This window comes from Gallinula chloropus (assembly GCF_964237585.1).
Source record: "Gallinula chloropus genome assembly, chromosome: 1".
In the NCBI taxonomy this organism is placed as follows: Eukaryota; Metazoa; Chordata; class Aves; order Gruiformes; family Rallidae; genus Gallinula; species Gallinula chloropus.
Genome location: NC_140085.1, coordinates 184956859 through 184984719, shown reverse-complemented (window position 1 = coordinate 184984719; position 27861 = coordinate 184956859). Strand labels below are relative to the sequence as shown.

General features: G+C 40.0%; 1 protein-coding gene across 1 annotated transcript; it reads left to right on the top strand.

The window, feature by feature from the left end:
* Positions 1-1408: 1408 nt before the first annotated feature.
* On the top strand, positions 1409-26455 carry NEK5 (NIMA related kinase 5; the record flags this gene model as incomplete). The annotated part of the gene is made up of 22 exons (XM_084280393.1): positions 1409-1525; positions 3448-3544; positions 4540-4637; positions 6561-6644; positions 6752-6822; positions 7401-7487; positions 8317-8371; positions 9919-10119; positions 10207-10288; positions 11486-11622; positions 13964-14163; positions 16431-16497; positions 16821-16940; positions 18191-18274; positions 18393-18494; positions 20175-20255; positions 20667-20735; positions 21486-21609; positions 21800-21931; positions 22942-23079; positions 25708-25822; positions 26215-26455. The coding sequence occupies 22 exons, from the start codon at positions 1409-1411 to the stop codon at positions 26453-26455; spliced, it is 2502 nt and encodes an 833-aa protein (XP_084136519.1).
* Positions 26456-27861: the final 1406 nt, after the last annotated feature.

Genomic DNA, 27861 nt, shown 5'->3' with positions numbered 1-27861 from the left:
CGGGCTCCCCGCCCTTCAGGCCCCGCCCCGGGCCCGGCTGCGGGCGGTGCCATCACACCACTCCAAACGCTACACCTCCGGCAGAGGGGCTCGGAGTCCGGGGAAGGTTTCTCCTCCGGGCCGTGGGGGCTTCGGGAGGCTGCTGGGTGCCCGCAGGTATCGCGTACCCCGGCGGTGTTCCGGGCCGTGTCTGCCCAAGCCAAACCGGGCTGGGCCCAGGGAAGAGTGGCGCCGTCAAGGGCTGCCTGGCTGGCTTGCCCCGTCGTCATGGCGACGGCACCACAGCCTGGACGGGAAGGGCGATGGAGAACGATCCCCCAGCGCGGCGCGTACGGCGGCGCGCCGCCGGCTTCCCTTCTCCGCGCCCGCTGAAGTGCCCAGCCTCGGAGCAGGAGGTTGTAAATCCCCCCGTGGCTTTCTGCGTGCCCTGTTGCCAGGTGGTGGAGACCCACTGCCCTGCCCGAGGTCTGTCCCTGCCGCCCTCACCTCCCCAGCGCCCCACTTCTGCGCGCAGAGGGAGGCCTGGGTGCATCGCACCCGGGTGGGTGAGGCAGCTGGCGGGCAGTGCACCCCTGCCTGGGGGCAGCCTGTCATGCCTGTAGGTGAGGGACCATAGACAGAAGCTAGCTTCGACCCAAAAACCTAAGTTACAAATGCCTGGAGGTCGCCCTGCCTGCGCTGTCAAGCCATCCTCAGAACCCTCTTGGCGCAAGCTCGCCCAGGCTCCTGAGGTAGTCCACTGGCGACTTACTGTGTCCCTTCTGACAGGGAAAGGCTAGTACTTCAGTAAATCTCCCTTGCTAAAACTCAGGCCAACTAGTATCAATAGTATGCTAGTGTCTGCTCCTGTTCAGCCGTGTGAGTTTGCGTGTGGGTACATTGATAGTACCCAGTGACCTTACTGTTTCTGCCACAGGTTTCCAGATGCTGGTCAGTGCCTGACCATGCACTTGTCTGTGGTGTCCTACAAAATGCGGTGGCATTAGATTGCACTAGTGTAAACCAAATCAGCATCAAAGACATTATTTTTTCCATCAAAATAGCGAGTCTGCCATACTGTTAAGGAAATAATGAGTCAGACTTTCCAAAATCGTATTATGATCTTACATAGTACTTTCTCTTGCCTTCTCATGTTTTAACTTTTGGGTACACTAGGACTAAGGTTCAGGCTTTTCTTTATGAGCCACTCATTGGCGTTTATTGAAAGTTCAGATCCACAAGAGTTTGCAGACTTCCAGGTGGGGACATTTTGAGGAAGAATGAGCTGCAATTAAAAAAATGTGGAAAAATGGCAGTTTTAAAAGGTAGTGTTGTACTGGGTTTGTAGTACAAACTCACATTATGTATTGGGTGCAATATTAATATGATGACTTCTTTATTTTAGACACTGCCTTAAGACCAAGACATAATGGATAAATATGAAATAATTAAAAAAATTGGAGAAGGATCTTTTGGCAAAATATTCTTGGCAAAAGGAAAAGTGGATAATGAGCAGTGTGTTATCAAAGAGATCAATTTAACGGAGGTAAAATGACAAAACCTGGATGATAACAGCAGTAATTTACTTGATTGTGCTAACTGGGTTTAACTAGGGCATGAACTTGTGTTATGTTTTATCTCCTCTGTAGTTCCATCTTGATTATGCAGAGTTCAACTTTCTGAAGACTGGACTCTTTGCTAATTTAGTGATTTTTACAATCGTAGACAAAATACATATTTTGATATTAACAGTGTTTGCTTTCAATTCTTGTTCTCTTCAAAACTTACACCTACGATGTGTGACACTACCTAATTCAGACTGTAGATGATTCAACTACATCAAAACTATTGCCCCCTGAAATAACAAGTCACAATTTTGTGATACATTTCTCTAAACTTTTTAATTTCCTTTTTTTCCCCATGTCCGTATTTTCACACACGAGTAATTCCCAACAGTCTTTCCCGTTACCATGGGTATCTATGGCAGTTTGATTCATCTAATCTAATTTTACATTTCCATTCTTGTAGCTGTTAGCACACCTGAGCTGCTTGGCTAGGCTCCCTTTGTAGGAGAAAAGAGAAATACGTATTTTTAGGAAGCTGTGGATCATGTGTGCATTTTAGACTTCTGGTTTAGAATGAGCTGAATCAGGCCATAAAAGCACTCTCTTTCTTTCTTCTGACTGCAGAGGCACATTAGGGTCACTAGCTCAGGGACGGGGGGGAATACCACTCCTATTTCTAGTTCCAGAAAGGCAATTAAACTCCCATCTGGTTTCAATATGGGGTTTTCAACAGTCAATTTCCATGAGTACCTATAAACTCCTGACAGGTCTTTTGCTAATCAGGGCCACACTGGTGAATTTCTAGTAGAAAATTATAGAGGAATGAATTTGTATGCATCATTTCTAGAGCAAGCTGTGTACCTTACAGATTGAAACCCAGAAAAACTGGTATGCTAGTAATGACAGCTAAATAAAAAATAGTTTTTCTCTATGCTCATGGCCAATAAAAAAATTTATTGGATTTTGATGCACACAAAATACAAAAAATGGAAGTGGATAAAATACTGTTGTGGATCCCACTTGTTCAAAATCAGGATGTAGATACAGAAAAATACTACTTTGAAGTCCTAAAATACATTTTTTATATGGTAGAATGTGATTCATTCACTTTCTGATCGCTGAATCTTTCAGGATTATATGTCAAAATTATTTCTTAAAAATGAGGGTGAGAAACTGTCCTGGTTCCAGCTGAGACAATTTTCTTTCTAGTAGCCAGTGTAGTGCTGTGTTTTGGATTTAGGGTGAGAACACTGTTGACAACACCCTGCTGCATTTAGCTGTTGGTAGGTAGCTGTAGTGACTACACCAAGCCAAGGACTTTCCAGCTTCCCGGGCAGCTGGGCGAGCACAGCCAGGACAGCTGACCCAGCCCAGCCAAAGGGATGTTCCCACCATCAAACATCCTGCTCCAGGTGGAACTGGGGAAGCAGTGGGAGGTGGGATCCGTGCTCGGAAACAGACCAGGTATCAGGGCTTGGAGGAGTGTTCTGTATGTGGTGAGCCATTTCTTTTGTGCATGACTGCCACTTATGACGATGATGATGATGACCTTTTATTATCTTATTAAACTGTTTTTATCTCAACCCACAAATTGGGTGGTTTTTTTCTTATTTTCCTCCTCATCCCCTTGGTGTGGGGAGGGATGGGCAAGGGGCTGCATGGTCTGCAGTTAAACCACAACAGAACCATTTTATAAGAGGACATTTTGATGGATGGATACTCAGAAACATGATTTTTAAAGATACAATACTGATGAAAGTGTGATCACAATGAGCCAAATAAAAGTTTTCCATTTAATGCAACAGGGCAGAGTTTTTGCAGGAATGATTTGATGTTTTTGAAAATATTTTGGAAAAGAGTTAAATATGTAACTTCTAGCACACAGTTTCTTAATTCTTTGTAGATGCCCATAAAAGAAAAAGAAGCCTCTCAGGAAGAAGTCATTCTTCTGGCCAAGATGAAGCATGCCAATATCGTAACCTTCTATGCTGCATTGCAAGGTTTGTTTGTTTGTTTTATTTGTGATTATGGGACTGGAAGGCAGCCAAACTTACCTTGATAATATTGCCCAACCTGGAGCCTGTCCCCAAACCCCTTATTTACCCGTGGGCACAGGACTCAAATCTTTAAATGAACATGAGGTATCAGATTCAGTCAGCACTTGCCCTTTTTTGTGTGGGTGGGAGCTAAGGTGTTGTGTTATGAGTGCTAGATCTTGGGGTGTCTGCATTGCTCAAGTTGATCTTCAGTGAGTCTGGAGTTTAATGCGACTTTTCTAGGAGTTTTAGTAGAAGAGAGCTTTTGAGTATAGCAAGAAGTAGATCCTGATAGTCTTTTGTCTTGAACCACGTTTTGAGATATCAGTCAAAGATTCAGACTGAGAGAGATGGAAGGAAGTCTGTTCTCCATAAAAGCTTGCTCCCTGTATTTATTTTTCCTGCTGACATCTGTCATAAGCAGCGCCTTATGTAATGAATGCTGTAGTTACAGCTCGTGTTCAGTGGTTTCTGTGATCAGGATTGTGAATGTTTTAAGGGGCATGTAGATCTGGTAGCCTTCTGGACCCCAGAGAAGTAAGAATAGAGTGAGTTTCTGTATTAAGTAGCCCATGCTGTTTATTTCTACTGTTTGGACACTCTGCTTTTAATGTTTTCCTGAAGCTCAACTGTATATTTAGTTATTACTGGGGAACAGTCCCAACTATGAAAGATTCTGCCAAGCATTGCCTGTAAGAACATCTGTCTTTTAGCATGGTCTCTTGAGGGTTTTCTCATGTACCTAATGTTTTGGTGAATCTCTATTTAAATACATTTTCACATCTTAGTTTTGCATCAAGTTTCACTGGAAGCATCCATTTTTTTCTGTTACTCTTTGAAAAGGAGGAGTAGGATTAACTGCTCCCTTTGGAAAGAAAGGCCATACAAAATGGAAAGGATTTATTGCTTTGTTAATGAGTAATAAAGAAAGAGAGGAAAACTCCCACTTGTCTTTTCAGAAAAGAGCAAGCTATATATTGTGATGGAATACTGTGACGGTGGAGATCTAATGAAGCGGATAAATAGGCAGCATGGAGTACTGTTTGATGAGGACCAGGTGAGAGAAGTTATCCTTAGAGAAAAGAACATGCTGTGTAAAACACGTGGTTTGAATTATCCAGTTTCTTTCCCGACCTGTTAAAATAATTGAACATTTAAAAGAAACTTTGGTGATTTTCATGGGAGTTCAGAGTTTGCCTTTTACACTGCTTTAAGATCTTAAATCAATCCATTAACAGTATTTTGATGCCATTTCTATTCCTCCCCCAGCCCCTTGCTCCTTCCATTGTGGATGCACCTTTTCTTTGTATTACTAGTATACCTACTAAGTCAGAAAGACGTTCTTAATTGGTGTTTTAGAATTATTTGGATATGTATTATATACAAGTTTTTACTTGTTTATGCTGTTTTCATCATGCTTTATACTGAAGCCAGTGGTAAATCATTCATTTATTTTGTGTCAAGACTTCTCTGATGCCATTTAAATTGTTAAACCAGCACAGAGAAGTAAGCTCAGAATTCTGACTGCTTATGGAACAGGCTCACATGTATTTTATTTTGTTAATAGATGAGTATGATAGGTATTGCAATTCACAGAATCAGAATTTGCCAGTACTCCTTAAGTACTCCTTTATTTTTTTACTAACATTTAGCTTTATGAAGGAGATTTTCTCTTATATATTGGACTTTCTGTACTGAACTCTTGAGTTTTTTAAGTCATGGATAGTCTTCCACTTTTGCAGGTACAATGAAAATTTACCTAAACCCTAGCTAGACAGTATCAAACCTGCTAATAGAAATAGACTCTAAAGCATGAAAGTGGGGAAAAAAAAGAAGTGTTTCAACTTTTCTTTTTGCTTTAGTAATAAAAGAGGAACTCCTTAGTGTAGAATTCAGTTGGAAGTAAATTCCTGGTTCAGTAATCATGAATTTTAAGATCCTATTGGGAAACATACTAGCAGCAGAGAGAACATGAGAGAAAATAATGAGGGGATGAAACCACAGATGAAAACACAAGAGAGAGAACCAGTGCACACAAACCCCCTGACAACGAGATGGAATAATACATATCCAAAGAAAGGCAAAGGAAGTACAGATAGAAAAATGGATTATAGAACCTGAAGGTACATCTGCCAATCATGAGAGGACAGCAAAGGGCCCAATTTAATATAACATTGTTAAAATATCTTTATCTTTTCAAACATATGCCTAAGAAAGCCTCATCTGTGGCATCAGCCCTATTCAGGAAATAATCTGCTTAATGTGAAGCACTGCAAAATAGAAGATTGTCACTTGAATCAAAGTCTTTCATGACCATTAATCTTCCTAAATAGAGATGCATATAAGCACATTGCACTTTTGTTTCCAAACTAAGTCCAAAACCCCTTATTCAATAAAACACACATATATTTGAACTTAAGTATATATTCAAGAGCTGTACTGAGTCAAGGATGAAGTATAAACCAGTGTGCTTCCTGACTTTCTTCATAGCTTCCTTCTTTCACTGCCTTTCAGTCCTTCATCCCTTTCTGATTTTTTTCTGGACCACATTCAATAAGTCTACAAATACTGTAACTGTATGGTGTGACTTCCACTACTGAGGGTTAAGAAGACACTTCTCAATTTTGTCTTAGTTGTTCTTCAAACTCACTTGTTGCTAAATAAAGGGCTAGTAATTGTGCTGTTGTTTGACATGATTCTTCAGTCCTTGTTCAAGTGCTCATCCTGTCACAGTCAGTGAAAACGTGGTGGGGAAAGTACTGCAGGTATCTATTTCCATTTAGTTTTGTGGTAGCACTAAAAAAAAAAGGAAAATTCTATGACATTAATTTAAAAATATTATTTCTTACTATTTTATGTTGTATAAGATCTACATATTTTAGATTTTGTTGTTGACTTTATATATTTCAGTAAGATGCCCCATTGGACATTAGAGTCTCAAAAATTGATAGATACCTGTTCCCTTTAACTTTCCCTGCAGATTCTGAGTTGGTTTGTGCAGATCTCCTTGGCCTTGAAGCATATTCATGACAAGAAGATTTTACATAGAGATGTAAAAGCACAGGTAGTAAAAGCAGTACCCGGGGAGGGGATGATTTTGTCTCATAAAAATATGCTTAAGAAGCTCTGCCATCTTTCATTGTCGCCTACCAGTTTTGTTTTTATTTGCAGAACATTTTTCTTAGCAATAATGGAAAGGTAGCAAAGCTTGGGGACTTTGGCATAGCGAGACAGTTGAACAGGTAAGAACCTTGTTTAGTTACTCTCTGACCTACACCAAGTCGGTCTGTTTATAAATGGTTGGAATGCAACATGAACATGCAAATTGGGGATTGTGCTTGTTCAAGAGGTCTGGAATACAAAGGGTCTGATACCACATTTTTTTCTGTTATCCTACAACTACCATTGTGCAATGAAACCCCAGATACATCTTGCCTAGTAGCTGGGCTTCTGTTATATGTAGGACAGAGGGTGGGGAAGCCCCAGTCTTCCCATAATCTCTGCAGAGCTGACAGAAAGTGATTCTAGAGGCAGAGCTCCTGCTTTTACATTCCTGGTGCCTCATAAAAAAGGAAGTGAAGAGCATTAAAAACTTAGAGTAAGTTTTAGGATAAGTGCAGACACTCTCCACTAATAAATTGTTGGTCATTTTTACACAGAACTTCAGTTTTTCTTGGGGTGTTCAATTATTCAACTATTTGTTGAATACATCAACATAATATGATCAACAAAATAACCTCCCTCACGGCCTTTTCATCTAGTTCACTCACTTGTAAAGTTTGCCAGTGTGTAAGCTGTTTTGTTCATTGTGTTTCATTAGCACTATGGATTTTGCCCATACCTGTGTAGGGACCCCCTATTATCTGTCACCTGAGATCTGTGAAAATCGACCCTATAACAACAAAACGTAAGTCCCAGTCTTTCCTTCATACGCTTATGCATGAGGGTGTGCAGGCACAAGAGAACTTACTTTAGTAATATCATGGTTTAAATCAGTATTTCTGCAGAGCACCAAGAGTTTCACGTGTTGCTCTTTGTGAGATTTTGTATTATTGTGTAGAATAATTAGATGCATCAGTCATACAAGAACTGTTACACTACACAGCGCTGTTGGTTGTATTTTGACTCTCAGTGTCCAGAGCGTAGCAATCACAAATTCATTGGGATTCATCTACAAGCTTAACATAATTATGCTTTTTGGTTTTGTAAAGTATTTTATACTTTAAATTTTAATGTTTAATGTCTTTCTCTTTTAATACTCCTTTTTAGTAGTGGTGTGAAATGTAAAATGGAATTTTTTCCCTTTTGCCGTATCCCTCTTCCCTGTGTGTAGGGTATGACAAGCACCAAGTGCTCTGGACCCCAGACTAGTATCTCAGCTCTAAGGTGTTATTCACACAGTTCCTTATTGACTCCTTAACCACCAAGTCAGCCAGAGGTAGCTTTGCCTTTCATCCTGCTAGAAATATTAGGCAAGCGTTCTTTATATCATACACCTTTTCCAATGATAATGATGACACCTAGTTAGGTATCATAGAAACATTGGTACCACAACTATAAGAAATTTCTAATTGTTTTTCTTTTCAATGCATCTTAAGAAAATGCTAAGGTTGCATCAATATTAATCTGTGGTGGAATAATGGTGATAAAATTGAGAGCTGAGAAGGGGTTACTGAGTATATGTCTGAAAAGATTATAGTCTTTTCCCTGTAACTTTAATTACTTTTTATTCACAGGGATATTTGGTCTCTTGGCTGTGTGCTTTATGAGCTATGTGCACTAAAGCATCCTGTAAGTACCATAGAACCGGATCATTATCTTACTTTTAAATAAGATAGTGGACAGCCTGGAAAAACTGTAGTAATAACAGTATGCATAGTGGGCTGCTAGAATTATTTTCAGCTTATTTATTAATATTAAAGAGTCAGTGCTAGTGTTTAATTTTTCATATTAAGTGCATACTAAAATGCTATGGTTTATGTTGTATTGTTACAACTTAGATACATGTGAGTTTGTGTATATGTGCTTCAAACATATAGTTTATTCTTTAATAAATAATAAACTTTTTCAAAAGGCAGATGAACAATGGAAAGAATTAAAGCCAAACTTCAAGGTTAGACCTCAGGCATATAAATTGACTCACTTATATTTAAAAATTTGCATCTATACTTCATGAAGAGTTTGAAGCACATATTTCCCCAGAAAGCAGTTTGGGTCCCCAGAAAGCAGTTTGGGTCCCCAGAAGCATTTTCCTAAAGGTTTTGTTTTGTTTGGAAGCACATTCATGTTGGAAAATAACTGAGATAGCATCTTCAGGAAGCTATGTTGTCCTCAGCTTGATCTGAGCCTCAGATAACCCTCAGCCGGTGAGTATTATGTGGAGAAGAGAACACAGCAGAGACTAATCCTGACAACAGGAAAGGACCTGATTCCTGCATCCAGAAAAAGTTCACTTTGTGCTTATGTTGGATGTGGGGAAAGGCAGAACAGCATTGATACTAATTGTGCAGCATTGATACCAATTGTGCTGAGAGAAAGGGTATACTACTGAGGAGAACCTCGTATTTCACAAAGTGAGAAAATAATATTGTTTCTTATGAATATTAGCGGGTTTATTGCATATTGCTGCTCATTTTTTAAATTTGAAGTTAGGGACTTGATGGTGATGTAGGTAGTAAATACAAGTGAAGCTAAGTAAAATTTTGGTTACACCACCTTCAAAATAGCCATGTAAATAAAGTAATAAATAAAAATAAAATTAATAACTCGCTTCCAAAATTATTTTTACCTCTCTGTGGCCCTAAAAGTTGTATTGATGCTGACCTGTTGAAGACACTGCTGAATTGAGAGGGCTGATTTATCTGAGTGGCATCGGTTGTTCAAAATCAAGATTATATCCTGATTCCTGAGAGAACATGGAAGGAAAAGGTCAAGTTTTGTGGAGTGAGGTTTTGAACATGAACACTGTGAAGACAGTGTGTATTCAGGTCTCTGTTAAACAGCTTTTGGAATATAAATCATAGTTTCACTCTGGAAAAATTGCATCTCTGCCACCATGTGACAGCAGAGTATGAATAAAACTCTTCCAGGTACAAAAGCTGTCAGACCTCCTAAGTCATGCAACTGAAACAAGGAGAAAGTAATCAGAAAATGCAGTCAGAGAGGGGTCATACTTATTTTCCACAGGAAATGATGGTTAGCATGAAAGGATTTGTGAAGAGACTGCATAGCTTCTGTGTAAAAGAGGAAAAAAGTGTCTTTTTTCAAGTTCGGGTGTCTAGTCTGTCATTACCAAGCAGCAGTATTTACAGCCCACTTTTTCCTGTTTTCATTGATAGTTTGAAGGCAATAGTTTGCACCAGGTGATGCTGAAGATCTGCAGAGGATATTTTTACCCAGTGTCTCCCAACTATTCCTATGATTTGAGAATATTAGTTTCCCAGTTGTTGAAAATCTCTCCAAGAGATCGACCATCCATCAATTCTATTCTAAGGAAGCCCTTCTTGCAGAAGCTGGTTCTCAGGTATTTGCCCCCTGAGGTAAGTGCCTGCACTGCTGCTTGCTGAGAGGAAAACATGTATCAGAGTAGAATAAACAGTTCTATCAGATACCTTTTATTCTTTTAGATAACAGAGGAAGAATTCAGTCACACTGTGATGCATAGAAAAAGGCCTTCACCATCGGAGTCTGGAGCCAAGCAGATACAAGGTGATGATAATACTATTTAACATTAGTTTTACGCTCACATTTCTTAGTTATGACATACATGATGGTTCTTAATTTTCTCCACTCTTTGCTGCCTATTTGGGAGTTTCACACAGGTTAAAAATAATAAGAAGAGGGAACTGCAGCAGCATAGACATTCACCCTAGATAGTGCACCACTGTCCTGTTCAGGAAAAGACAGCTTTAAGACCAGCTTGTTAGTGATGTTCAGCTAGAAAAGTTGCCATAGGAAAGTGCTGAAACATTAATCTTAATTCTTTTAAGCACAGAATTTACAAAACTGAGAGGCTTTGGTCTAGATGCAGTTTAGGTCTGTCACATGAAAAACATCCTTCCTTAATTTTGCCCATCTGTGTGGTAAAATGCAAAAATCTTGCAAAACACAGTCCATCATATTTAACAAAATAACATAAATAAAATGTATTTTAAAAATATTATAAGTGAAATATATTTGTGAGAGACAGTAAGAGACTTGGTTTTGTAGCTCATGATAGATCAGATTGTGTACAGATTCTTAGAAAACATCAATAAGACTAAATGGTGATTCTGTATGAATGGCTGAATATCTGGCATATTTCTGGGAGCATAACCTTTCCCTGATTCTACAATCTTTGGTATATCATAATTATTCCTTAAATTTATATTTGGAAGTATTAAAGTGGTTCAAACAGATTTGTGAGAATAGTTACTGGACTACACTGTGGACTTTTTTTTTTAAAAAAAGTCTTCAGTAGTTTAGGAACCCAGGTTATTTTGGAAATGACTTTCAAGGAGATTTATACTACAATATTGGCTAGCAATTTGTGGAATACTGAGAGATAGCTTTAGAAGGGCAATGCCTAAGCAGGTAGGCACCTAGCCTAACAATTAGGCGTCCTGTCTTCTGTTGTAACGTGAGGTCAGCATTCTAGTTTAAGGAGGTCTCCCCTTCATTCAACCAATCAATAAGATCCACTTTACATCATAATAAAAGCATGTCATTCTAAGAACATTCTAAGAGTTCTAGGAACTGTGAAGTACAGTGATGAGGTGATGATGATGATGAAAGGACATAAGGAGTGTTTGTTAGCCCAGTCTGTCAGTGTTAGGTGTATGCACCATACTATGATTTGCAACTATATGATCATTAATTACATAGGGAGCACATAATATAACCTTTTAATCTTTCATAATTAAAAAGCATATAAACTTCAAAAAAGGAGAGTCTGGGACCAAGTTTCTCCAGAATCTGGAGTGGGGATGGCTGTCAAGAAACAGGAATTATTTCAAAGAAATGAAAGGAAACCTCCTTCAAGAGGGCAACAGCCTATTTTTCAGGTACTGTACATCTGCATTCTCATAATACTTAATCATCCTTTGAAGGCAAATTCCTGCTCTTAGAAAAGACCCTTTAAAAGGCCTCATTAAGATGCATTAAATATAGCTTAATGCCTACACTAAATCAGTAAAGACAGTTGAGCACTCCTGAAGACTCAGGAGAGGTGTTTTAGAAAGTCTAAATGGGAAGCACTGACTTTAGGCTGCTTCAGTACGGTCCTTTGTAACAAAGGGAGTCAGGCATGCTTTGCACTTGCATTTGCACCATAGCCAGCAAACTCTCTATTTACATATTTGCTATAGAAGCAAATACACTGATCCTTGAAACCCTCCATTCATGGGCAAACCCACTAGCACCCACTGTCCTTGTCTCAGATAACTTATTGCAAAAAACTGGGATCAAACCCTACAGCAGAAATTCCCAGTTTTTCACAACCACTTGTGTCCCTCACTCATATTCCACCTCCTTCTTTCCTCAGGCTGGGTATCAGCTGTATGCTCTGTCCAGCCTCTTACTTGGCGTCACTTCATACCTTTATGTTTATCTTCAAGAGCATGTAGTGCTGTCTTGGGTGGTGGTGAACACAAAGCAAAGCACATTTTAGGGACTGGGAGCTCACAGCAGTAATTGTACAGTTGTGGTAGAGTAGCTGGTGGTAGGGTATGTGGAGTTCCCAGGACTGCATCCATCAAGCAATCACTTACACTACCTGTGGATAATACTGTCACTGCACAGAATATAGGACTTATTTTTCCTCATAGTTACATTTGTGCAAATCCAGAGCTGGATTAAGTTAGGAGGGTTAAACTTCCTTTCACTGTGCACAGCTGTAATCAAAGGCAGAATTTTGTCCACAGTGTTTTGATCTATGGGACATGGGAATACTGGGAATACAGGGAAAGTTCCCTCATCTTTCCACCATCCAAATGAAGCCTGGTGAAACCATTCTGACTATTCCTGATGATTTTCTTGTCCTTTACATGACTGGAAATGGTTTCCAGGATTAGTTTTTCCATCACCTTGCTAGGCATTGAGGCGAGGCTGACCAGTTTGTGGTTCCCTCCTGCTCTTTTTGAAGGTAAGACACTTGCTTTCCTCCAGCCCTTCTCCCAGTTGCTGCTATGAGCAAGAAATTATATTGAAAAGTGGCTTTGCAATGACATCTCCTAGCTTCCTGAGTACTTGTGGGTGCATCCCATTACTACAGTCTGCTTGTGTATTTTCTATCCTTTTCCACCAAGGGTACATCTTTCTTGTTCCAGATTCCCTGGTCTCAGGGGCCTGAAATTCCTGAAGGCCAGTCTTGCTACTAAAGTCTGATGCAAAGGCAGCATTCAGTACCTCAGCCAGGGCACCAGGGCACCTGCTTCACTGGCCACAGTTCTCAGATGGCCTGATTAGTTCTCCCTGTTGCCCAGGATTTCCATACTTCTTTACACCATACTGCAAAACTTAATTTGATGAAGGACAAGATGAGGACTTTTTGACATTACCTCTTCCTTAGGAATATTACTGGCAGTGGAAAAATTTACTCTTATATAGATAATTCCTTTATATTCTACTGTAACCTGGACTATACCGTAGGTAGATGAGCCTATTTCCAGTGTTTCTAAGAAGGAAAACAGGAAGGAATATTCAGTGTATTTCTCATCTATTGAAGGGATACTTAGGTGATTTAAAATTTATTTGTATAGACTCCCACCATGGAAAAGTTTCTGAATGTCTTACCAGACTTAAATCACACAGTGGCAGTTAGATGATCACTTTCTCTCTGTTGTTCTTATGATAAATGGAAAAGATGGTCTTGTCACACAGTAGAAATACAGGGATGTTTCATCACTGTAAGGACTTTGAGAAATGAAAGGCAAGCTCCCACAGGCACATCATCAGAGAGATGGTGAAATAAAGTAGCACATTGCTCCCCTGAAAGCAGCAGTCAGTGCCTATACTGCCCAAAACTACCTCCCAGGTTCCCCTTGCTCTCACATGGCAAAATGAGACTCTCCTGGAATTAATTCAGTGCTTTAGGCTTCAGAGCAATGAAGTGACTGACTCTGGGGCAATGACACTAGCGAGTACAAAGCCCCATGCTGATTGACTTGCACAACAGTATGAGCTGCTGCTTAATGACAGGAGTTGATGAGACAGGGGACAAGCAAAAGGTAAGTTAAGAAGTTTCTTGGTTATATGTGAAAGGATTTGGAAAACTTACACTAACTATACTGTAGACAGCCTTCATTGCCAGCCCCCTCAGACTGGCGAGAGGGACAGGAAGTTAATTCAGATTGGTACCGATACAAGTATGAACAGGGGAATTAACACCCTTTATTCTATTTTCAGCCACAGACCTCTGGATTTCAGATGGCAGAGAGCCCAGCAAGTATTAGAGTGCATGGCCATTATGGTCATTACTATGATAAGCTCGACAACTTGCAGAGGAAGGCTAATGTGCATTATGACCTTTCTCATATCAGCCAAAGAGTCGAGGAATACTATAAACTAAAAGGACAAGTTGCACCTCCACCCCCACCACCTGACTGGTAACTTTTCTCACTCTGTTAGTGGTGAAGTGTCATGCATGTTATGAGTTACCAGCCTTCCTGATTAGGTAAACCTGGACATGGCTCATTCAGTATAACTCCTTCTCTGCTTAGTCTTTGATTCTTTTTTAACCAAAGTTTATTGTACAATAACATAATTCCTGTTCCTGTCAATCCAGAAATTCCTTCTGAATGTATTGTCCTGATCTTTGACATTTCATTGTGTCTTGGCTTAAGCCAGCAAGCAGCCAAAACACCACCACAACTGTTTGCTCACTGCCCTCCCCCAGTGGGATGGGGGAGAAAATTAAGTTAAAACTTGTGGGTTGAGATAAAGACATTTTAGTAGAACAGAAAAGGAATAAATAAATATATAAAAATGGAATATCCAAAATTAGTGATGCACAATTGCTCACCCAGTTACATACTGAGCATGGCATCATATGGCATGGAATATCCCTGTAGGTCTGCTGTCCCAGCTGTGTCCCCTCCCAGCTTCTTGAGCATCCCCCTCACCTTGCCACTGGCAGGACAGGGTGAGAAGTGGAAAAGCCCTTGACTGTTTGGCAACAACTAAGCCATCAGTGTGTTATCAATATTATTCTCATCCTAAATACAAACCACAGCACTATGCCAGCTGCCAGGAAGAAAATTAACTTGATGCCTGCTGAAACCAGGACACATTGTCAAAATGTCTCCCAAATCTCAGAATTTTATTGGGTGAGAAGTACAACACAGGCTTTTTGTAGTCTTCCTGATTGTATCAAGGATAACCACCACTTTCCTTCCCACCAGGACCATTGCGATATAAAGACCAAAAGCAGTTCTACCCTGTAGGGGACAGAGGGGGAAACAGGCCATGAAAATGTTTTTGGGTTTTTTTCTGCTGAGCTTATTTTTTGGTTTCAGCTACAAAGACCCTTTCTCTAGCAGTTGGTTTACTTCAAAGCCTTTCTCATATAAAGTAGAGATACAACCCTTTTATTACTTTAGAGTTTATCTTTCCATTCCACGATGGGCCATTTTAGTCATGGAAAACCTTTGAAAACCTTGAAAAAGGAAGGTAAGGAATTTTTAATACTGCCTACTTTTGGATCCCTCCTTTACGGTTGCCCGAATCATTAACTTTCATTCAGTGATGACAGTGGCTAAAATGTTTCAGTTAAGGATCATCAGCTTTAGAACATTGTGTCTGAGCTGTTTCTAGTGCCTTATTTAAGGAGGGAGTCAATCCAGATTGGCTCTCCAGGGTGTAAGTGGATTCTGAATGTAGGAAATGAAATAAATAGAAATCAGTGAGCTTAGAGGGACTGATGGTTATTTATATATACATATACACACATATAAAAAAAAGGTAAATGGAAACCATAAATCTACATAAATACAAAGTTTGGCTGATAGGCACAGAGGAGAAAAGAAATATAAAAGTTGTTAAATATATCACAGAATCACAGAGCATTAGGAGTTGGAAGGGACCTCAAAAGATCATCTAGTCCAACTCCCATTCCAGAGCAGGGTCACCCAGACTAAATCACACAGGAACACATCCAGGTGGGTTTTGAACGTCTCCAGAGAAGGAGACCCCACAACCTCTCCGGGCAGCCTGTGCCAGGGCTCTGTCACCCTCACAGTGAAAACATTTCTCCTTATATTCACATGGAACTTCCTATGCTCCAGCTTGCACCTGATGCCCCTTGTCCTGTCACTGGCCATCACTGAGAAGAGCCTGGCCCCATCCTCCTGACTCTCACCCTTTACATATTTATGAACATTAATAAGGTCACCCCTCAGTCTCCTCCAAGCTAAACCAGCCCAGCTTCCTCAGCCTGGCCTCATAAGGAAGGTGTTCCACTTCCTTCATTATCTTGGTGGCCCTGCACTGGACTCTTTCAAGGAGTTTGATGTTCTTCTTAAACTGAGGGGCCCAGTTTCCATTCTGACAATTTTCACTTTTTTTGAAGATCAGGAAAAAGAACTTTATTTTCATTAGCACTGTCACGTACCATTTAGCAAATAAAAGGTGGAGAAGGACTTTGCCACGTTCTACAGAAAGCTAATGTAACTGAACTCACAGGGAGGAGAATGCCTGAAGTGGATATGTTTTCTTTTTGTTATTTTCCTATTGTTCTGTATTTTCTGTATTGTTCATATTTTACCCATATTTATGTATTCATGCAGTACAAAGAGAGCTCTGTTTGTCATATGTGATAAAACCTGTAGAACATTATTTCTGCAGCAGATCTGTGAAATAACATTTCTTCTCTCAGGTCTGCAGAATATCTTCAGAGGTGTTTTGAAGCCCAACAGTACAAGATTAAAGTGGAAAAACAGCTGGTAAGTAAATACTAAATCACAGAATAAAATCTATGAAAGGAACGGAATGACAATCCAAAAGGTGAACTGATGTCTTTCTAACAGCTGGTGGGTAGTTCTGCTCTCTTGAGTTCACTGATCTGCTCTGCAGTGCCTGCTCATCTTGAGGTTTTATTTTCCAGTACAAAACTGTAGCAAAGGAAAATTCTAGTATAAATTTTTCCTTCAAAACTATACACTTCCCTTACTGCACTCTTCAGTGAAACCCGGAGAGTGAATTGATTGAGTACCAAGGATTCTAAATGGAAATTCCTTTGCTCTGGGGTTTATTTGTACATCTGTAGGGACTGAGACCGTCCTCTGCTGACCTGCATCACAACCAAACACAGCAGGAGCAAATAAAGGAAGAGCATCTCAAAAAACATCAGCAGGACATGTCTAGAAAGAATGAAATGAAAGAACAGGTAAATGAATTATCTTCCTTAGCTCCTTAAACCTGTCTTCTTACACTCAGTAGTAATAGTACTCTTTACATAAGGAATGATTCTTTTCCATCTGACCACTTGGAAAAATATAAGCTATTTTCATTTGGTTCCATCGTACGTAAACCAGTGAGGACTTGCACAAAAGTTGGTGCCCATAATTATTTCATAAACCATGACTTCGATTTTGATGTCCCTTCTACTGAGATTAGAGGAGTTACATCACTGGAAAAACTAATGTTGGAGGACAACAGATCACTACATTTACAAATTAGAGAAAATAGTCATCCTTGCATTATCTATATATGTATATTCATTGCTTGTAAGTCATACTATGGTATTTACAATGCAATGTAATAGGATGTGATGCATGCTACTTCCCTGGTGTGTTATAACTTTGGGAGATTATTTTGTAGAAAAACAATATACTTTTCTGGTTTTGCTTTTGGGTGACAGAGAAAACAAACAGATACTTCTTACACGAGCACATGCAAATACATTTAACCATTCTATCTTTGATTTATAAAAAGTTCTAGAATAAATATGAATATATTAACTCATATAATGATCAGGCTTTGGAATAAGAACATGCTCCTCATGTACACATTCTTCAGAGACTGTTGCTCTTTAGTTCCACGAAGTTTGTACTAAATCTGCCAAAAAATGAAATTTTACAGTTTTGTCCATTTGTAATATGGGAAAATAGAGATAGACTCTCACATAAAAAGAAACAGAGATGTCTTTAACACAAACATTACCTTTTGGCCAAGTTTGAAGTTTTTGCTCCAAAGCAGGAGAATATTGAAGTTTCTCCAAGAAAATATTACCAGGTTTGAGTTCATTTTGGGGAGCAGATTGCAGTATAATAGATAATACTATTTTTTTTTCCTCCTAATTTCTAGTCCTCTATTTTTGGATTGCAACCTCAGCATCATTACTCAGACAGTGCTTAGGTGATTCCTGGAATTAGCTGTTTCAGATGTAATTCTACAGAACAGCTACCAGGAAACAGTCTGAAAAACTTAGAAAAGGTTAAATTCTGAAAAAGTTATAACTTCAAAATGTCCTCTAACAGGAAGTATCAAGCCATCTTTAAAATTGGCATTAAAGGACATTGATCCCCTTTTCTCATACATACATGGCTTGATACTCATAGAATGTATTGCTTATCTAGTGTTATTTCTGTATGCATTTCTAATACAGATGTATTCTACCTTACTGTTTTTTAATAGAAGTACCTGCAAGAGTTGCAGAAAATTCGGGAAGAATACCACAGCGATATGAAAGAATTGAGATTTAGAGCAGGACTACTCCAGGTAACAAAGCTCAGATATACTCATAATCATTATTTCCTTTTTCTTTTATCTTTTTTTTTTTTAAGCTAGTACACTTGATTAGAAATTGAAATGATCATTTTATAAAAATGTTCTGTAGGAGAATCAAAAAATACAAGATAAAACCTATCTTGTGAGGCAAGGGAAAGCTGAGGACCAGTCTGAAAACAAGGATCCAGCTGGAACAGAAGAATCACTTCCGGTATCAATGCCATCTCCCAGTCTTAACAGAACTTTTTATGTTTTATGCAAGTCCTGCTTGGTCTTTGATTCACTCTCTGTGACAAATCTGAAAATGGTAAAGCTTAAATCTCACTAGATTCTTGCACCATGTGTGGAGGTCTCCCTAGGTTCCCCTCATGAATAACATGGAAGGTTGGTCTCTTTGTCTGTGTACTGACTTGATTAGGTAATTCTTTTTCATCTGTAAGTATCAGGGTGTACCCTTATTTAATTCCTTTTTGTGGTATGTTTCTTTCCCTTGCTTTCTGAGAGAAGTAAAGAAGCCACTCAGAGTGTAAATCTTTATAAGAATTCTATGCAGAAGATACAGCAGTTGTGTCAGCTCAGAGTAGCACTTGTGGGAATTAGAATCCAGTTTTATGTGGAGTCCTTACTGAAAGAAAAATTTGGGATAAGCAAGAGGAAGAGGCAGAGCCAAAGCTTTACAGATACAGTACTCATTGACTGCTTTCTCATCAAAACCTACCAAAGCAGCTACTGGAGTGGAATTTCAGAGTTCCACTTCTATTTTGCAATATTGGCATTGTGAACACCAGATGAGCTTTCCAGAGCACATGGAGTTCTGCAGCAAGAAGTCCACTTCAGATGAAATGAATTTATGAAAATTAATCTCAGTGTGCAAATTCCCAGTCTGTTCTGGGAGGGATATCAGCTCTGATCTAGCTAGCAGGATTCTTCAGTCAGGATTTGCTTCATGTGGTGTAGGACTTCCTGCACTGTTCAGGAGCATGGGTCAACCTCCCACATAAACTGGTGACAGACATCGCTGCCCCATTGCAGCTGGAACTTGGGTCAAACCTGCCAATATCAGTAGGATTCTTTTCAGTGGTTTTCACAGGTCCTGGGTCTGGTCTTTACTAAAATGAATTCACACATCACTTGATGGGGTAAGGTAGGCTATAGGCAGCCAAAGCCATGAGAAAACAGAAATTACATTCCCAGTGATTTAACAGGAAATGCATGATAATCAAAAATAGCCACTAGATTTTGCATCTGGTTGATGTCACCTTAGTTCATGGACATTCCATCTCCTGGAGAAACCGCATGGATATTTTTAATAAGTAAAATCTGGTAATTGTTGTGGTTTCACCTGAGGTTGAGAATGTGCCCTAATTACAGCAGACTGCTGAAGGAGCTGCATGCAATTATTTACTTTGCTTTTATCTGACAGCTCCTAACACAGGAATATGAAAAGGAGTAATTAAATCTTTTTAGGTGTAACCAGAATATAAGATACTATGAAACATGGCTATACTTCCTACAAGCATAGGTTTCCATTATAATCTTGATTTTCATAACTTCCAAAGTTTGCTGGAATGAAATCAGCCTGAATCATCTTGCATAACATCATTAAAAAAATATTTATTTCTTGACACACCACTGTATTGTCCAAACATTGGGTTTTTTAAAAATTGGAGGTTTGCACTTTATGCAAAGTTCACTATTTTCAGTTTTGCCAGAATTATAATGACTTTTGGTATTAGGGTCCAAATAAGGCAACAAATTGAATATTCTTACAGATATAACACATGCAAGGAAATAAATGACTATGGTTACTCTTTAAACAAGGTTTTTTCCACAGGGTATATTCTGGTTCCAAAGAGTATATTTTAAAGTTGGGGTTTGTTTCTCCTTCCAGGACACAGAAGAAAACTTTAAGCAAGCCAGACTCCTGGACAGGCAAGACCAAAGAATCTTAGAAAAGAAATATACTACAAAGGTATTCATCCTTATGGCTGTATTTTTGTCCTTTGAGTGCACCCTCAGCAAGTTTGTTGGCTGCACCAAGCTGTTTAGTGCGGTCAACACGCTGCAGAGAAGGGATGCCATCTAGAGGGATCTTGAATGGAAAGGCACATAAGATAACAGGAAGGTTTCTGACCATAAGGTCACTGAGACATGGGTGGAGAAAAGGTCTATTATGAAAACATCCATAAACTATATTTAGAAAAGTCTGTTTTTGACCAATTAGTTAAATAATCTTGTTAAACAGAAGAAAACTACTGTAAAATAGAAGTGATTTTTAATAGAAGAATAATTTTCAAGTTTGCAGTTAGTTTAAACTGTGTACATTTAGTACATTTTTAAAATTTAATAAAATAAATTAATGAAGTGTGTGAATTTTCTTTAGGGAGGAGTGAAGTTTGAAATTGATTTAGATGTATGTGTTCCTGAGGAAGACAGCATTCAAGAGGCAGAGGTACGTTGTAGTTGGTAATCTGAAACCATGACAGTAGCTCCCTGACCTATGGTTTGTTTTCATTGCCATCATCCTCTACCATCGTTAGAATGAAGTTTCCTATTGAGGATTTGTTGACATGTTGCATATTTCTGACTTTCCTCAAGAGGAAGGAAATTGGGAAATATCTTTCCTTAGTAGAAAATTGGATGATATCTGGGTGAGTCTTTCTGTAGTAAAAGATGGAGTGCAGACGTTTAAATTGGGTAAACTGAGCTTAAGGGGAAGAACTCATCACCAAACTGACTTAGTCTGCAAATGCTAAATTTCATTTTTAAATTGTCTTAGTCCATTTCTGTTTCTTTTTCACAACATTATGTGATTTCATTTATTAAAATTACATCTGTGGTGGATCGACATGCAATACTACCTATTAAGATTTTTATTAGTACATTTTATTTTCTTAAAAAACTTGTCTTTTACAAGTTATTTTTTAAATAACAGCAACATTGAAAATACAATTCCTTTCTAGTATAGATACTCTTAATGCCTAAAGCACTCCTTTGTCATTCTGCTGTTTCCTATCACTGCAGAGGACCATGCAGCCCTCTGAGACACAAATCACAGTGTGACTGACGAGTCCTGCTGCTTCCCTTTCTGTTACACAATTTTCCTCTGCATATGTGAGAATGGCTGGCAAACCCAGTAAGGGGAGAAGTGATTAGTTATGGTTTGTTTTCTCTTTCCAGAGTAACCTCTTGTATTTTTCAGGTACTAGATAAACTCAGTAGGACTTTAACTTTTATGGATGGTGAGGATCTTAAGGAGAAGTTGGTGGATGTTTATGAAGATCATACAGGTAGAGCTTTGGAAGAACTGGCTGGATACCAAACAGGTGATTCTTGGGGAAATGCAATGCTGATAATTAATCCAGAAAATTACTTGGGAGTTAAGTAAATTCAGTAGCTCCAGGCTACAGCAAGTTTATCTGATGAGCTCTTTCTATATCACTTAATATTATAATCACATTGAATTCTATTTAAAGAAAATTAAATAACGTTGCCTTCCCTTTTTCTTCCCATTAGAGGCCAATGACATAGATTATACAAAAGCAAACAGAAAACATTGGCAACCTGGAGCTTCTGAGACTCTACTGCGTTTTTTAGCTGATGCTGATGTCACATCTGTATGCCCTACTATGGCTGAAAATGAACTTGGTAAGAAAGTTTTGGGTTTCAGTGAAAGCAGGGAGCTGCTAAAATGCAGCCAGACTACTTACAGATCTTTGCCAAAACAATTCCATGCCACAGTGTTCACATGATCTGACAGGCTTTTAATTGCAGGACTTCAAAATAAATGAGGTTACTGTATGTGTTAAACCATGGAGTGCAGTCATCATTTTCCTCTCTGTATGATCCTGTTGTGCTGCTCATACATAGTAAGAGGACTGCATTTTATGAATCACGCCGTGGCCTGGCTAACAACAGCTAAAAATGCCAGTCTGTGCAACTAATCAACACCACTTTTTCAGGTCTGGAGTTGATCAGACACTAGGGCAGTAAGTGGCCAACGTCACCCCAGAGTGGTGGAGTTCTGGTTTCCTGCTCCACACACGAGTGTGGCTACAGAGTCCACAGGTGCTTGCTCACAGAGGTGTAGCCATGGTGGTGTTCCATTTCAGGAGAGGCTAATCACTAGGTTTCTTACGGTGCCAGGGCACGTATTCCCAGGCAGCCAGGTATCTCCAGTGACTGGTTGCTGCAAACAAGGAGCTTTTCCAGCATTACAGCATGTTCCCAACATGGCCAGTGAAGACAAAACAGAATATGCCACTTCTTGCTCATTCTGCCTTAGATGAAAGAGTGGAAGGGAACAGGAACTCTTCTCTGAAGCTTTGTCAGCCCCAAGAAGCAAACATGTTGGAGAGCAAGGACTGCGTAGTGAAGCTCAACCTGTCTATTCCAGGCTTAACAAGCAGTTTACTGAGCATTAAAACTGGTGTCAGAAATTTTTAGTGAAAAACAGTCCAAAGTCTTTTTTCTTTACAGTATCAATCAGGTAAAATACTTTAAAAAAAAGGAGCATTCCTCAAAGGAGGAAAGAAGCAGGTTCCAGCATTACCCAAAGGGAAGGCATCGGTGTCAAGGCTAGAAAGTCTGAATCTGACACAAGACAGTGGCCAGCCACCGTCATGCTTTAGTGACCTGACAACTTCCCTGTTCTTCAGCTGACTGTGCTATTCTGCCTGAAGACATCCCAGAAAACAGGAAGCAGTGGAAACAAACCCCACCGGCAACACTCCTGAACATCTTAGCAAAGGCAGAGCTGTCTGATGATTCCTTCATCCGTCTTGAAGAAGAAATAGGTAGGATGATTGTTACTGTGAGTTCTGGGTGTTTTTCTTTGGTGTATTATTATCTCTAAATTGGAGAGATGTGGATTTGATGGGTGGACCATTCAGTGGATAAGAAACTGGTTGACAAAACGTAGCCAAAGGGTGGTGGTCAATGGGTCTGTGTCCAGGTGGAGGCCAGTCTGACAAGCGGGGTCCCCCAGGGGTCTATCTTGGGACTGGTGCTCTTTAACAACTTTATCAATGACATCGTTGATGGAATTGAGTGCACCCTCAGCAAGTTTGGGGATGACACCAAGCTGAGTGGTGCGGTTGACACAATAGAAGGAAAGGAAGCCATCCAGAGGGATATTGACGGGCTGGAAAGATGGGCCCGAGGGAACCTAATGAGGTTCAACACTGCCAAGTGTGAGGTGTTGCACTTGGGCCAGAAGAATCCCAGACATAGATACAGACTGGGAGAAGAGCTCCTGGAGAGTAGCCCTGCTGAGAAGGACCTGGGGATTCTGGTAGAGGAGAAGCTTGACATGAGCCAGCAGTGTGCTCTTGCAGCTCGCAAGGCCAACGGTATCCTGGGCTCCATCAGCAGAGGGGTGGCAGCAGGGACAGGGAGGTGATTGTCCCTCTCTCCTCTGCCCTCTTGAGGCCCTTTCTGGAGTACTGTGTCCAGATCTGGGGCCCCCAATACAAGAAAGATATAGAACTGTTGGAGAGGGTTCAGAGGAGCCATGAAGATGATTAGAGGGCTGGAGCACTTCCCCTACGAAGAGAGGCTGGGGAAGCTGGGCTTGTTCAGCCTGGAGAAGAGAAGGCTGCGGGGAGACCTCATTGCAGCCTTCCCATCCCTGAAGGGAACATACAAACAGGGGGGAATCAACTTTTTAAAAGGGTAGACACTGTCAGGACATGGGGGATGGATTAAAACTAAAGGAAGGAAGGTTTATATTGGATATTAGGGGGAAGGTTTTTAAGGAGAGGGTGGTGAGGTGCTGGAACAGGCTGCCCAGAGAAGTGGTGGATGCCCTGTCCCTGGATGTGTTCAAGTCCAGATTGGATGGGGCCCTGGGCAGCCTTGTGTAGATCCACCCCTGGAGGTTGGTGGCCCTGCCTGTGACGGGGGGTTGGAGCAATATGATCCTTGGGATCCCTTCCAACCCATGCCATTCTATGATTCTGTGATTGTTTCTTCTACCATTGGCAGAGGGTCTGTGATGAGAACCAGCATTTGAAGCAGTTGGCAAACTAGGAGAATCACAGAATCACAGAATTGTAGGAATTGGAAGGGACCTCAGGAGATCACCTAGTCCAACCCCCAAAACAGGGGCAGCCTGTCCCAGCAGCCACTGCTCTGTGCTGTGGCAGTGAAAGGCCTTTTTCAGGATGATGCTGTTCCCAGGGACATTGCAGGGACAAGGACGAGCCCTACTTACTGGCTATTGCTTTCAGATGTAATTAATTCCTTCATTGGCTCGGGTAGAGAGGTAGGTGAGCTACTACAGCCACTAAGTTGACAGGTAGCACAAACCTGGTTCTAGCCCCTGTGACTCTTGAAGAACCCAGTAAAAAGCATCAAATACACAGATTTCTGCAGAACAGCTGTAAACTGTAGTGCACGGTGACTTAAACTACAGCGGTGACTTACTTCCCAACATGGTCCTGCCGCTGCAGCTGGATGGAACTCGCTCACACTGCAGCTCAGTTTCCTAAAGGAGCAGACTGTTTGAAAAATGGCATTTGCTTCACGTCAGAGTGGTTAGCTAAAAGCCCAGAGTGTTTTCCACAGGAAGATACCGTAAATGTAACCAGACATTGTGGTTTTATGCACAGTTGCCAATCTGCTGAGTGTATAATTGGATGACAGGACTTTTAAGCCAGCTAAAGTGTACCTGCCAAGTTCCAACAGTTTTAATAGATCGTGAGAAATATGTTTCATTTGGAACCGTGCAGTCAGCACTCTTCTGCTAATTATGCCTTGCATACATGTGTTCTCAGAGCCTAACAAGCTCTTTGGAAAAACAGAAATTCAAACCACATTTTTGCAAATGTTGGCAGTTCACAGAGCTAAAGCCAGAGTAACTCAGACAGGTATTCTAATTGCTGTTGCTTTTATCAAAGTAAGGCACGCTCTCACTACCCAGTTCTGCCCTGCTGCTCAAGCTGACATTGTGGCATACGGGGCAAACTGACAGATTTCTGTTGGATCACATGCTGAATTCAATCTTCATACTAAAACAACAACTCTTAGTATTGTTCTTACACCGTCAGGCTAGGGTTACCTCTCAGTCTTTGAAAATGAGTTTTAGGTAGCCACAGCAACACTTAGGTAGCAATTTTCAGTCCTTCCCAAACAGTATTCTCCTAAGTTTTCTACCCCACATGCAGACCCCTGGATTGGGGATTTAAACCTACTAACATCAGATCACCTTTCCTGCATAACCGTTATAGTCCTTTGGTTATGGTCTACAAACCACTAAGCAGGAGTTACAAACCAGTGACTAAAATGGTGTGACTGAGACCAACAGAAGCAAGGTAGTTGCCTTCTTGTAATTTGAACAACAAAAAAATCTCAAGCATTTACTTACTCACTATTACTTCACATACATTTTCATAATTGAAATGAACATTTCTCTTCCTTTCCAGAAGGGAGATCGACTATGTTGCCAACAAAAGAAAACAAGGAGGATGATCTGGAATCCTACTGTACTGCTGCTGTTGATGGAGGCAGGCCTGAGCCAAGCTCGGATGGTGAAGATACGTAAGTCAAGCACATGAGAGGAAAAACCCATACGGCTGAAGAGTTCTCATGAAAGGACAGGCTGCATGGCCTAAAGCTTTTCTTACGTTCTGTTACGTTCATAAATGAAGAAAGCTTGTTTTACAGAGACAACTGATTTAATTTCTAATTCTGTAATGAAATAGGTCACATGCCAACTCTGTCATTAAAAATGTTATGCAGAATTATTAACATGGCTTTGCAGTGCCTGTTCTCTTATGTTACAAATAAGCAGTCTCAGAGAAAGAAGAAACATCATGCATGTTGCTGGTATAATCTTTATAAAGTGTTTAAAAAAACATCTCAAATATCGTGAAAGGAGAAAGGCTTGTAACAAAGATATATTTAATTAATACAATCATTTTACTTTACAGAAATTTTGAAGATTCTGAAGATGAACTCAGACATGAGCTGGAGGAATCTCTGGAGAAAGTGGCGACTTCTCCAGCAGAGAACACCTTGGACTGTCCCATCCTTTCAGTAAATAAAAGTCAAATGGATGAAGAAAATATGAGTACAGCTCACGAACTACTTGGAAAATCTGATGAGGACTTAGAAAATAACCATGGGACACACAGTGTGGACACACATAATGAAAAAGGCAAGTGGGTTTAACTGGCTTGAAATTTCAGCCACATCAGTAACAAAATTTAAGGATAGCTGACATTAAATGCCAAGTAAATCAGCTGCTTTTCAACTGTGCTTAATGCTCCTTTAACATTAATAGAAAGTTGTTACTATTTTGTTTAAAAGAAAAAACCCGTCAGGCTACTTTTCAATGTCTAAATGTTGAAAAATCCTCATCCCAGGAGGAAATGTGCCTTCATCTTTATTATTCTGAAGTCCTTGGGACATCCCTGGCAATGCTTGAGCGAACAAATTTCTGATTGCATATTCTCTTCAACCAGTTTTCTGTCATGTAGGAAAGTCTCTGAGTCAGTACACTATTTCCCTAGCTCAGTCAGCTCATTTTAAGAAGCTCTTTCAGCTTTTCATAATCTCTACATACTGCCACTACAGTTTTGTCATCCAGAGTTCCATTTACACAGTGCTGACCCTACACAGAATCACTTAACTGCTCCGCAGTTTCAGGCAGCAGCAGTAAAAGGGTTTGTAAGTACAGTGACAATTGTGTGCTCCCAATTCCTAGGAAGACATGGTGCAGTAGCTTCTTCCAACCATATCTTTTCATATACAAAATTTCATATAATCCAGGTGGAGCTTAGAGGGAAATGACTTCAGTAGCTTTTTGCACTTAACTTGCTGAAATAGAAGATACTGCTTTTGTGGCTCAAAAAAGGACAATATGCTTTTCCATTTTTGATACAAAAACAGCTGTCCAGTTTTTGAACATGTTCACAGCATTCTCAGTTTTATAACAAGCAGTAGTTTAGGGCTTTAACGTTTGTGTTTGTAGAGCACCTACTGATGCCCTCTAATCTAGACCCTTGTATCACCTAGGAACAAAAAACCTTTCAGTAGAGTAGGGTTGGAAAAATACCATTAAGTTGTCATACCGTGAAAGGGCATAAGGAAATAGCTCATGTAAGGATCACAGACAAGTTCAATTACTTAATAAAAAGCAAACTAGCAAAATCACAATATTGTTAATTGAAAGGAATCAGTGTAGGTAATGAAATCTCCAGAACCACAATTAAAATCCCACATAATAGAATTCTGCCACACAAAGGGGGGACAACAAATGAAAATGTGCTACAGATTCTGGAAAAAAAAAATAAAATCTGTGTACAAAAACATGGACGTTAAAAAGTGTGATTGGGGGTGAAGAGTCATGAAGTGGGTGGAGACTGAACACATTGAGTAAATCACAGAACTTCCAGATGTAGTTCTGTTACCAAGGAAATATGAAAGCTTGGTGAATCCAGAGGGTTTTGCAGTTCACTGTGCTGTCATGTCGTCAACACAGAAAATTTTCTAGACCATTTCTTTCCCAATAAAAAAATATCTCTGTGACGTAAAGCAGATACCCCAACAGAAAGCAAGCAAACTCTCTACTGAAT